The sequence below is a fragment of the Microcebus murinus genome, chromosome 4, assembly GCF_040939455.1.
Source record: "Microcebus murinus isolate Inina chromosome 4, M.murinus_Inina_mat1.0, whole genome shotgun sequence".
In the NCBI taxonomy this organism is placed as follows: domain Eukaryota; kingdom Metazoa; phylum Chordata; class Mammalia; order Primates; family Cheirogaleidae; genus Microcebus; species Microcebus murinus.
In genome coordinates, this window is record NC_134107.1 from 54,451,611 (window position 1) to 54,464,310 (window position 12,700).

The 12,700-nt window shown below is 36.9% G+C and overlaps 1 protein-coding gene across 1 annotated transcript; it reads left to right on the forward strand.

Moving 5' to 3' along the window:
* Window positions 1-7,407: 7,407 nt before the first annotated feature.
* Window positions 7,408-8,331, forward strand: LOC105859917 (olfactory receptor 2D3-like). Its single transcript, XM_012744168.1, has one exon. It carries the CDS (start codon window positions 7,408-7,410, stop codon window positions 8,329-8,331), a length of 924 nt encoding a protein of 307 aa, XP_012599622.1.
* Window positions 8,332-12,700: the final 4,369 nt, after the last annotated feature.

Genomic DNA, 12,700 nt, shown 5'->3' on the forward strand with positions numbered 1-12,700 from the left:
TGATCATGTCCCATTTATTTATTTTTGTTGCTGCTGTGATTGCCTTTGGGGACTTCTTCATAAATTCTTTGCCTAGGCTGTTGTCCAGGAGAGTATTTCTAACATTTTCCTCTAGAATTCTAATAGTTTCATACCTTAGGTTTAAGTCTGCTAGCCAGTATGAATTGATTTTTGGGAGAGGTGAAAGGTGTGGATCCTGCTTCAGCCTTCTACAAGTGGCTATCCAGTTTTCCCAGCACCATTTATTGAAAAGGGATTCTTTTCCCTAGCGTATGTTTCTGTCTGCTTTGTCAAAGATTAGATGGCTATATGAGGATGGTTTTATATCAGGGTTCTCAGATCTGTTCTACTGGTCAATATTCCTATTTTTGTGCCAATACCAGATTGATTTAATTGCTACATCTTTGTAGTATAGTTTGATATCTGGCATATTGATACCCCCCTTTTTGTTTTTATTGCCTAGAATTACTTTTGATATACGGGGTATTCTCCAGTTCCAAACAAAGTGTAAAATTATTTTTTCCATATCTGTCAAGAATGCTGATGGGATTTTAATAGGTATTGGATTGAATCTGTAGATCAGTTGGGTAGTATAGACATTTTAACAATGTTAAGTCTGTGGACCCATGAGCATAGTATGGATTTTATCTGTTTACATCCTTTGCTATTTCCTTCCTCAGTGTTTCATAGTTCTCCCTGTAGAGGTCTTTTACCTCCTTGGTCAAGTATATTCCTAGGTATTTTATTTTCTTTGCTGCTATTGTGAAGGGTATTGAGTCTTTGATTTGGTTTTCAATTTGATTGTTGTTGGTGTATATGAATGCCTCTGATTTCTGTGAATTGATTTTGTATCCTGAGACTTTACTAAATTCATTTATCAATTCCAGGAGTTTCTTGGTTGAATCCTTGGAGTTTTCTAAATATTATATCATATCATCAGCAAACAGTGAAAGTTTGATCTCTTCTGCCCCAATTCAGATACCTTTAATACCTCTTTCATGTCTGATTGCTATAGTCAGGACTTCACTATGTTGAATAAAAGTGGAGACAGTGGGCAGCCTTGTCTGGTTCCAGTTCTAAGTGGGAATGCTTTCAATTTTTCCCCATTCAGTATGATGTTGGCTATGGGTCTGTCATATACAGCTTGTATCATTTTTAGGTATGTCCCTTCTATGCCTATTTTCTTAAGTGTTCATATCGTGAAAGGGTGTTGAAATTTGTCAAAAGATTTTTCTGCATCTATTGAAAGAATCATGTGGTCTTTGTTTTTGCTTCTGTTTATGTGGTGAATTGCATTTATAGATTTACATATGTTGAACCATCCCTGCATCCCTGGGATGAAGCCCACTTGGTCGTGGTGGATTATTTTTTTGATAAGCGTCTGGATTCGGTTAGCTAAGATTTTGTTGAAAATTTTGCCTCTATATTCATAAGGGATATCGGTCTGTAGTTTTCTTTTCTTGTTGCATCCTTTCCTGGTTTTGGTATCAGAGTTATGTTTGCTTCATAAAAGATGTTGGGGAGGTTTCCATTCTTCTGTTGTGGAATAATTTCTGCAAGATAGACACCAGTTCTTCTTTGTAACTGTGGTAAATTCTGGTGTGAAACCATCTGGCCCAGAACTTTTCTTTTTAGGAAGATTTTTAATTGCTGTTTCTATTTTGGCTCTTGATATCTGTCTGTTCAGGAATTCTATTTCTTCCTGGTTGAGCCTAGGGAGGCTGTGTGTTTCTAGAAATTTGTCCATTTCCTCCTCATTTTCCAGTTTGTGTGCATAAAGGTTTTTGTAGTATTCATAAATTATATCTTGTATCTCCTTGGGATCAGTTATGATATCTCCCTTTTTGTTCCTGATGGAGCTTATTAGAGATTTCTCTTTTCTGCTTTTCATTAGCCTAGCTAATGGTGTGTCAATTTTGTTTATTTTTTTCAAAGAACCAGCTTTTTGTTTTATTAATCTTCTGTATAGCTTCCCTGTTGTCAATTTCATTAAGTTCTGATTTGATCTTGTTAATTTCACTCCTTCTGCTGGTTTGGGGGTTGGTCTGTTCTTCTTTTTCCAGCTCTTTGAGTCATTTCATTAAATTGTCTATTTGTGATCTTTTTGACTTTTGATTATAGGCATTTATGGAAATAAACTTTCCTCTCAGTACTGCTTTAGCTGTGTCCCAGAAGATTTGTTAACGTGTCTCTCCATTGACATTTTGTTACAAGAATTTTTTTATTTCCATCTTGATTCCTTCATTTATGAAGTAATCATTTAGAAGAAGGTTGTTTAATTTCCACATTTTTGTGTAGAGATGTGGGTTTTTTGGGGGGTCAATTTCTACTTTTATTCCACTGTGATCTGAGAAGATATATGCTATTATTTCTTTTTTTTTTTAATTTTTTGATACTTAGTTTGTGTCCTAAGATATGGTCAAACTTAGAGAATGTCCCATGAGCTGATGAGAAGAATGTATATTCAGTGGATTTTGGGTAAATGTCAGTCAGACCCATTTATTCTAGAGTTTTGTTTAAGTCTATTATTTCTTTATTAATTTTCTGTGTGGAGGATCTGTCATGTAAAGTCAGTGGAGTGTTGAAATCTCCAGTTTTTATGGAGTTGCTGTTAATCAATTTGCTTTGTTAATTAATTCATAAAGGTTTGCTTTATGAATCTGGATGCACCTAAGTTGGGTGCATATATATTAAAAATTGTTATATATTCTTGTGGAACTGTACCTTTCACCATTATATAATGATGATCTTTGTCTTTCACTACTTTCGTTGGTTTACAAACTAAATCATCTGATATCAGAACTGCCACACCAGCCTTCTGTTGGCTTCCACTTTCTTGAAATATTGACCTCCACCCCTTTACTTTTAGTCTGTATGCATCCGTGCAGATTAGATGTGTTTCCTGAAGGCAGCAGATACTTGGCTTGTGTTTTTGTATCCATTCAGCCAGCCTATGTCTCTTGAGTGGGGAGTTTAAGCCATTCACATTTATTGAGAGAACTGATAGGTGAGGCAGATTACAGTTCATTCTGTTGGGATGGACATTGTTGCTTTGGTTTCTTTCTTGAGCCATTGTGATATCTGGCCTTTAATCTTTAGGTTTTCGGTCTTTTGATCTTCATGAGTATTTATTATGCTGTTCCATGCTTAACACTGTTTTCAGTACTTCTTATAGGGCTGGTCTTGTCTTGGTGAATTCCTTCACACTTTGCTTATCTGAGAATGTCTTAATTTCTCCTTCATATATAAAGCTTAGTTTTGCAGGGCACAAGATTTTAGGCTGGGCATTGTTTTGTTTCAAAAGAGTGAGAATGGGGCCCCAGTCACTCCTTGCTTGTAATGTTTTGGTTGAGAAATCTGGAGTTATTCTAATTGGTTTTCCTTTGTATATAACTTGCTTCTTTCATCTTATGGCTCATAGAAGGGCCTCTTTAGTTGATATTTTGGTCAGTCTGATGACTGCATGTCGTGACATCTTCCTGTTTGCATTGAATCTCCCAGGGGTCCTTTGAGCTTCTTGAACTTGTATCTGGAGATTTTTAGCAAAGCCTCAGAAAGTTTCCTCTATTATATCTTCAAATAGCTTGTCCAACCCTTGAGTGTTTTTTTCTTCCCCTTCTGGTAAAACCCTATGATCCTCACTTTAGGTTTCTTCACATAATTCCACATCTCTTGTAGGCTTTGCTCTTTTCTCTTGTTTCTCAGCTCTATCTCTGTGACTGATTTATTTAATTGGAAAGTGTTATCTTCAATCTCTGAGATTCTTTCTTCTATTTGTTCCACGCTATTTTTGAGGCTTTCCTCTGTGTCTTGTATTTCCCTGAATAAATTCTTCATTTTCAGGAGATCAGATTGATTTTTCTTTAAGATCTCAATTTCCTTGGTGAATTTTTGGTCCAAGTTCTGAATTTTCTTTGAGTCAAATGTATCATTATTTTCTTTGGCAGTTTATACTTTGTTTTCAGGCTCAGAAAAGTCTTCTACTACATAAGATTAACAAATACTCACTTTACTTTTAAATCTTTAAAGTTTTTTATGTATATGTGTCTGTGTGCAATGCACAGACACACATCCTGAATCCCTCTGGAATGTTTTCTCCATGACAAATCATGTGGACAAGTTTCATTTATTTGACAACCTAGTCAATTGTCCTTGCACGATTAATAAATTAAGTGCAATTTTCTAATGGAAATATATATATATATATATATATATATATATATATATATATATATATATATATTTTTTTTTTTTTTTTTAAGAGACTGTGTCTTGCTCTATCACCCAGGCTGCAATCCTCCTGCTTCAGCATCTCGAGAAGCTGGGACTGGCAACACTCACCACCACGCCTGGATAATTATTTTTATTTGTTGTAGAGATGGGGGTCTCTGTATGTTGCTCCATCTGGTCTCAAACTCATGGCCTCAAGTGACCCTCCTGCCTGGGCCTCCCAAAGTGATGGGAATACAGGCATGAGACATCTCACCTGGCCAGAAATGCTTTTTAGCAATTTATCTAATTCTTAGGCAGCCTTCATTGATTCTGATTTCTATTCTGATCCAATGATTTGACTTTCTGTTTTTTCAACACTCTAACATTATTTTCATTATTACAGTTTGTATTATCTGTATTATATCATTATAATTTCTTTATATTTTTATTTTTAAATGTATTTATTTTAAATCATTTTTCTTTTTTTCCCTTAGAAAATGCACTGAAGAATGCCAAATATATCAAACAGTACAGATAAATCTCCCTATAGCTATTTTCCTTGTCCCCACTAGAATCTCATCTCCCAGAGGTAATCATTATTAACAGTTTATTTTCTATGGATCTACAAACCATGTATACAAACTCTTCTGGTATGGCACAATAATGAATTTCCTAAGAAGCCTCACATATGGGTTTTTATTAATATTTAACTTTTAAGAAACTTTAAGTTCCAATGCCAGACTTTATATGGCAATATTAATTTGTAGACTTTTTGTAATATAGGATTTTTTGTGGAACAGATCTCCAGAACTTTTTCATTTGACAAAACTGAAACTCTATAACATTAGACAATAATTCACCATGTCCCCATCCCTCTATCTGGCAACCTCCATTCTACTGAATCTGTCTGAATTTGACTACTCTTAACAATATGAATATTCTTAACACTACTGAAGTGTATACTTGAAAAAAGTTAAAATGGTATATTTTATGTTATATGTATTATACCACATTAAAAGTTTAAAATATTTCTTAAAAAGTTTAAAATATTTAAATATGATCAGGAAATAAACTTCCTAAATTATAAATAACAATAATAAAAGAGTTTTAAAATCAAACCTTAATCAACTAAATCAGGGGTCCTCAAACTTTTTAAACAGGGGGCCAGTTCACTGTCCCTCAGATCATTGGAGAGTGCACACTGTGGGCCTGGGACAAGTCGGCTGAGAAGCAGGATAGGCAGCGGTAGCAAAAACACCCAGCAGGCCAGATAAATGTCCTAGGCGGGTCGCATGTGGCCCGTGGGACGTAGTTTGAGGACGCCTGAACTAAATAATCAAAATTGATCAGTACATTTGAATCTTATGGTTAGGAGCTTGAGATTTTATTTTATTTTTCTTTCTATATTAATATATGTTTGGAGGCCGGGCGCGGTGGCTCACGCCTGTAATCCTAGCTCTCTGGGAGGCCGAGGCGGGCGGATTGTTCAAGGTCAGGAGTTCAAAACCAGCCTGAGCAAGAGCGAGACCCCGTATCTACTATAAATAGAAAGAAATTAATTGGCCAACTGATATGTATATAAAAAATTAGCCGGGCATGGTGGCGCATGCCTGTAGTCCCAGCTACTCGGGAGGCCGAGGCAGTAGGATCGCTCGAGCCCAGGAGTTTGAGGTTGCTGTGAGCTAGGCTGACGCCACGGCACTCACTCTAGCCTGGACAACAAAGTGAGACTCTGTCTCAAAAAAAAAAAAAAAATATATGTTTGGAAATTTCAATTATAGAAATAGCTTCCCCAAAAAAGAACAACCTGATTAAATCTCACCAATGCTTGCTCTTGCCCTTCATTCTGTGTGCTTAGAAGCCTCTCATTCTGCCCTATCACATTTGGTCTTGACTTAGAATTTTGCTAACAACACAATTTAAATCTCAAGAGACAAACAAAGAAAAAAAGAATGCAAAAGGTAAAAATTATTGACAATGCTCATCTTCGTCTATCAAAGACAACACCCATTGTTACTATGCTTTGTTCTTAATGACTATTTTCCTAATCTTTTAGTTACTTCTGGATCACAATCCAATTATTATAATGGGACAGTAAATAATATTATGAGCTAGACTTACCTACTCTCTTAAATTCTTTTTTTGCTTTTGTTTATTTCAAAATATTAAGGGAGTACAAATGTTTTTCTTACATGAATACCTTATATAATGCTTCAGTCAGGACTTTTAGTGTGCCTGTCACCAGAATAGTGTTCATTGTACCCAATAAGTAAGTTTTTTATCCCTCAACCCTTCCCACTCTCCTCCCTTCTTGGTTTCCAATGTCCTTTGTATCTCTTTGTGCCTATGTGTGCCCATCCTTTAGCTCCCACTCAGTAAAAAAATGTGGTGATTGGTTTTCCTTACCTAAAAAATTTCACTCAGGATAATGATCTTTACATGGTTTATATTTTACTTAATCTTTCCATAAGCAGTATTATGTATGTATTATTATACCACCATTTTATTGATGAGTAAAGCAAAGTACAGGAAAGCAAAGTAATTTACACACAGCAACTAGAGAAGCCAGCATTCAAACCAGCAGTGCAGAGTCAAAGCCGCCAGTGCTAATCAGGGAGCTATGCGGCCTCCTGATAGCTGACAGGAGTCTATGTGCTGTGGAATCTCTGCAGGAGAAAGGCCTGTGGAAATATAAAGGTACCATAAATACACATATGTACACGTTCCCCGCACAGAATGTCTAAACTCTGGGATCACACGGGTTCTCCCACTATTCTGTGTTTGCCGCAGTGTTTGGGCTCATTGGGGTGGAAAAGTTTTCAAATTACTTAGTAGCCTGCTGGTCAAGAAAGAAGTGTGGAAGGGAGAAATGGACCCACCCCATACCCCTTCACTGTGCTCTGAACCTCTCTGAGTTTAATCCTCACCAATATCTTTTTTCCCCCTTTTTCTCTTCCTTCTCTCCTTCACAATTTTCCTCCATGAGATCCCCAGCAGGCTCCACTACTTTCTCTGACCTACACCTGAGCTGTGTCCTTCCTCCCCTCTCCTTTACCTGAAACCCTTTCTTCCCTCTGGGATAGTCCAATGAGTGATGTCTCCAGCCAGCCATCTCCTACCTTGGCAGAATGTTTTATAACTGATCAGCATGTGCTTCTTTTCTTGTTGCTGACCTATAAACAGGAGTAAGCATTCATGGGAGAAGAGAACCAAACCCATGTGAATGAATTTGTCTTTCTGGGCCTTTCGCAGGACCCACAGACACAAGTCCTGCTCTTCTTCCTTTTCCTGATCATCTACCTGCTGACGGTGCTGGGAAACCTGCTGATCCTTGTACTCATTCACATTGACTCCAGACTCCACACACCCATGTACTTTTTCCTTAGAAACTTGTCCTTTGCTGATCTCTGTTTTTCTACTACCACAGTCCCCCAGGTGCTAGTCCACTTCCTGGTGAGGAGGAAAACCATTTCCTTTGCTGGATGTTCAACACAGATAGTAGTTTTACTTCTGGTTGGATGTACAGAGTGTGCGATTCTGGCGGTGATGTCCTATGACCGGTATGTGGCTGTCTGCAAGCCCCTGCACTACTCCACCATCATGACACATTGGGCATGTGTCCGGCTGGCCGTAGGGTCCTGGGCCAGTGGAGCATTTGTGTCTCTGGTGGACACCACATTCACATTGCGTCTGCCTTACCGAGGAAACAATGTCATTAACCATTTTTTTTGTGAACCTCCTGCCCTCTTGAAGCTGGCTTCAGCGGACACATACAGCACAGAAATGGCCATCTTTGCAATGGGTGTGGTAATCCTCCTGGCTCCTGTCTCCCTCATCCTTGTCTCCTACTGGAATATTATCTCCACTGTGATCCAGATGCAGTCTGGGGAGGGGAGGCTCAAGGTCTTCTCCACCTGTGGTTCTCACCTCATTGTCGTCGTTCTCTTCTATGGCTCAGCAATATTTGCCTACATGAGGCCAAACTCCAAGATAATGAATGAAAAGGATAAAACCATCTCTGTGTTCTACTCAGCAGTGACACCCATGCTGAACCCCATTATTTATAGCCTGAGGAACAAGGATGTCAAAGGGGCTCTCAGGAGAGTAACTGCAAAATAGTCCTTTTGGAAGTGGTGATCTCTGAACATGACGACCATTTTAGGAAAATAGGGAGAAGAGATTTTCCTATAAAACTTTCTCCATTTTCATCTCATTCCTCTACTTTTTCTTCTCTTTTCTTATATCTCTTCTCAGATCAGGTCAATACATTTCCTATTCAAAGCAAGGCACCCCGGTAGACACAGGAAAGAAAGTAAATTAAATGAAAGAAAAGGAAACAGAAAGGAAGGAATGAAAAGAGAAGAGGAGAGGAAGCAAGGAAAGATAGAAGGAAGGACAAAAGGAAGGAAGGATATAGGGGAGCAAGCAGTCAATTATTTCCTAGTGCATATAAGCTAATAAGGAAATTAAAACAAGTAGGCATACAACTATCTGCCAAAAAACAAAGAACCAATAAATAACAAAATAACAAAATAACTATCACAAATGAGAGAACATATTTCTGGCAAATGGAGTTATTTCCTTTATTCTTGCATGAATTTACCAAACATCTTTTGATGTTATTATATAATATATATATTATATATCCTAGGTACAATTATGGAGCTCAACATATACATATAAAAAATAAAGTCTTCATGATATCATATTTCTAACATGGCCTTCAATTCTAAACTTAACAACTTCTGAAATTGAAAAGAGACCACACTTAATGGAATAACTAAATGGTAGAATTTTTCTAAGTGTATGTGTAAAGTTAGGAGAATAGTGAAGTACAAGGTTGAAACGTAAGATAAAGGGCTGAGATTGAGAAATGCTATGATTGCAATACTAAAGAATTTTCCCACCACGTAATTCTAAAAAAGACGAAGATTGAAGGATTTATCAGTCATTGATGGAAAATGATGATAAAGGTAAGAAAAAGAGGTTTGAGACACTGTTTTAGGCCTTAGTAAGGCATTTGAACTTCATGATGTAGGCCATTTTACATAACATGACCTGAAATGGTTCCTGGGTTGCTTGTTGAAAGTAATGTTTCTCAGTACAGGGTGGGGTGTGGCAGTTGACCTCAGAAATTTCCATTTATAACAAACTCTAGGTGATTCTTAACACACTTTAAAAAAGCTATGTACTTTTTAGGTAATGGAATAGCTTTTGACATAAATGAGATGTGTAATTATTTGCTTAAGTTTGACTCCTCCATTAGATTGTAAACTCTATGGCAGTAAAGAATGAGACTGTTTTGTTGATCTCTGTAATACCACTGCAGTAAAGTGCCCAGCCACTGTTGTTGCTCAATAAACAAGCTTTTGAAGTAACGAATAAAGCTGGAGTTTAGAAAAGAGATGTGGGCTACAGAAATAAATTTAGATGTTAACACAAATAAATGTAACTGGAATTTGACACACCTAAGGATATATGACAAATTTTAAGTAGAAAACCAAGTGTATGAGTGGTTTCATTAAAATGCAGGTGCCTGGCCCTATAGCAGACCATAAGAGCGATGAAGATGGTCTGTGTGTGTGTGTTTGTGTGTATATATAATATATATATACCCGATATATATATATGAGTGTGTATACATATATACAATATATATATTTATATATATGTAATGTAATTCTGTAATGAAACCCTGGTTGAGACTTGATGTTACAGAAAGAGAGTAAAAGATAATCCAGGACAGAACCCTGGAGTTGCCAACATTTCATGGTGGATGACAAGAAGCCAATCTAGGCTGGAGCAGCAAGAGTCAGGACTCAGAGGAAAAACTTCAATAAAGGTGCACCAGAGCAACAAGAGGAGAGGCCTTTTAGAAAAGATTTCTAAATGTCTCAGGGTTTTATATACTGAAAAGAGGCCATCAAATTTGTCAATTATGTCATTATTGACCTTGAAAAAAGCTACTGTAACAGAATAATGGAATCATAAAGTTTTACACTTTAGAAAGTGTAAAGAATGCATTTCTGAAAAGGCAACTTTTAAGTTGAAAACCCGATGATGGAAGAGTTAACCAGGTAAAAGTGTGGTGTAGGAGTGAGAGACAAAGAAGAAATTTTTTATACAATATTATTGATCATTCATACCTTTCTAATTTTCACATCCTCAAAACCTATTTTTTAAAAATGTCATGAGAATTTTGATGGTTATTACATTGAATTTATGAGTTATTTATCAAAAATATTAATAACAAAAATAGGAAATCTTTTTACCTAGGAACATGGCATATTCCTCTATTCCTTCAGTGAAAACACACACATTATCATATAATTTTCACATTGATATTGAAGAGATTATCTTATAGGTACTCCTAGATTTTATAGAGAAGAAATGATGGTACACACATAGGATAGTTAATGCTCTCAAGGAGCTTTCATTTTGGAGAGTGGAGTCAGAGTCAACTAAGGTATAAAAAAGAAAGTTTCATGTAATAGTAAGTGCAATAAAGAGAGTAAAACAAAGCATGTGCTAAAGGCTTTTGGTTCAAGTGCATGTTACTTAGATTGGTAACTTCTTTGAGAATTTAACATTTAGAAGGAAAACTAAATGCTAAGAAGTATTAACAGTAAGCCAAGTATTAACAGTAAGCCTAGCTTTGACTTAGCTAGGAGAGATCATAGGCTAGGAGAACAGCTACTAATTAGCCATAAAGCAAGGACAATTTTGGATTATGTGATGGACAGCAAAGAGGTCAGTGGGGTGAGATCAGAGAGAGTGTAAAGGAGCACAGTTTCAGGTGTGAGCTGAAAGGCAAGCAGACACAAGATCATGTGTATCTGTGTGGAAAAGTGACAAGATCTGATTTACATGTATGAAGGTCAGTCTGTGTACTAACAAGAAAACAGATGACAGCAGGGCCAGAGTGGGAAGAGAAAGACCTACTAGGAAGATATTGTGGAGCAACAGGAAGCAGGTTATGGTGACTCAGACTTGGGATACTCTGTAGGGGACGCCAAGAGAAGTACACATATGTGTGATCTATTGTATACATGAAGCCAGTGGGGTTTACCTGTGGAGGTAATAATGCAGAGCAAACAACGTTTATATTTAAGTTTTTAGTTTGGTCTGTTGTGTGGGTGGCGATGGTATTGATTCAGATGGAACAAAATGAGTGAAGAATAGGTTTTCAGGGGGATGAATCAAAATTATATTTTAGATTAAGTTCTAAATTCCTATTAGACATGGGAAATAGTCTATTAGATATCTAATTGTGGATTATGCAAGTACGCAGGTATTTTGGACTCAAAAGCACGTAGATGATATTTAAACCTATCTAACTAGAAATTGTTCAGGAAGAGATTCTTGAGTAAGAAGAAAGAAAGGTTCAGCTTAGTATCATGGGAACTTCCAAATTCAGAAAGAAAACGTGATTCAGTGAGGTGAAAATAGGGAAGAAAGAGGCAAACCAGGAGTTATATGTGGTGTCTGGAAGTCAGAAGAAGAAAAATTTTCAAGAGGAAGGGTATGGTCAATTGTATCAATGTTGCTTAAAGGTTGAGAGAGGAAGATACAGAAATGTCCCTTTTATTTAGCACATCAGTGGTGACTTTGACAAAGAACAGGTCCAGAAAAAGAGACGAATTAGATCAAAATCAGGCTAAGAGGTGAGAAGACCAGCAAAAGAGAAAGTGGACATAGACACTCTTTTGTAATTTTTTTCTATGAAAAGAAGCTGAAAAAATGTGACAATAACCAAAGGGTACTGGAGTCATGAAAAGGGTTCTTTATAATGGGTATTACCAGAATGTATTTGTATTCTTATAGTTGTGATCCAGAAAAGGGGCAGAAAATGATTTCAGGTGAAAGGGATTCTACAGGAGCAAGATTTTGAGAGGTCAGTGAGACTGGGCCCCCAAAGGCCAGTGGAGGTCAGCCTCTGATAGGCAGTAGTAAGGAGGGAAAACCAGAAGTGTGTGTGCAGATGTAGGTGCTCAAGAGAGTTAAGGAGGGAAAGGATAGGGGTTTTGAGGCTGACTGCTTCTGTTCTAGTGTAGTGTGTGGAAAGGCATCAGCCAAGACTGAAGGTGTGAAATAGTCATTTTAGCCCAAGGACATAGACTAGGTTTGGGAATTGTAGTCATATACTGTGTTCTAAAAGGCTAACGTCAGAAAAATGCCCAAATTACAAATTAATTTACAAGTTGAATATATTCACAGTCGAATTATCAGTGGGCTTTTTAAGATGTGAATGATAGAATCGAATGTCTTCAGAAAGAGTAAAAAGGAGAAAGAAGCTAGAACTGAAGAGATAGCCAAAATGTATCTTATTAGAACATTATGTATGATCAGAACATTAAGTAGAACAAATTAATGGAAAAGGGAAGGATTAACTCCAGTGAAAATGGCTTTTATCAAAAAGTCCCAAAACAATAAATATTGGTGCAGATGCAGAGAGATAGGAACACTTATACACTGCTGGTGGGACTGC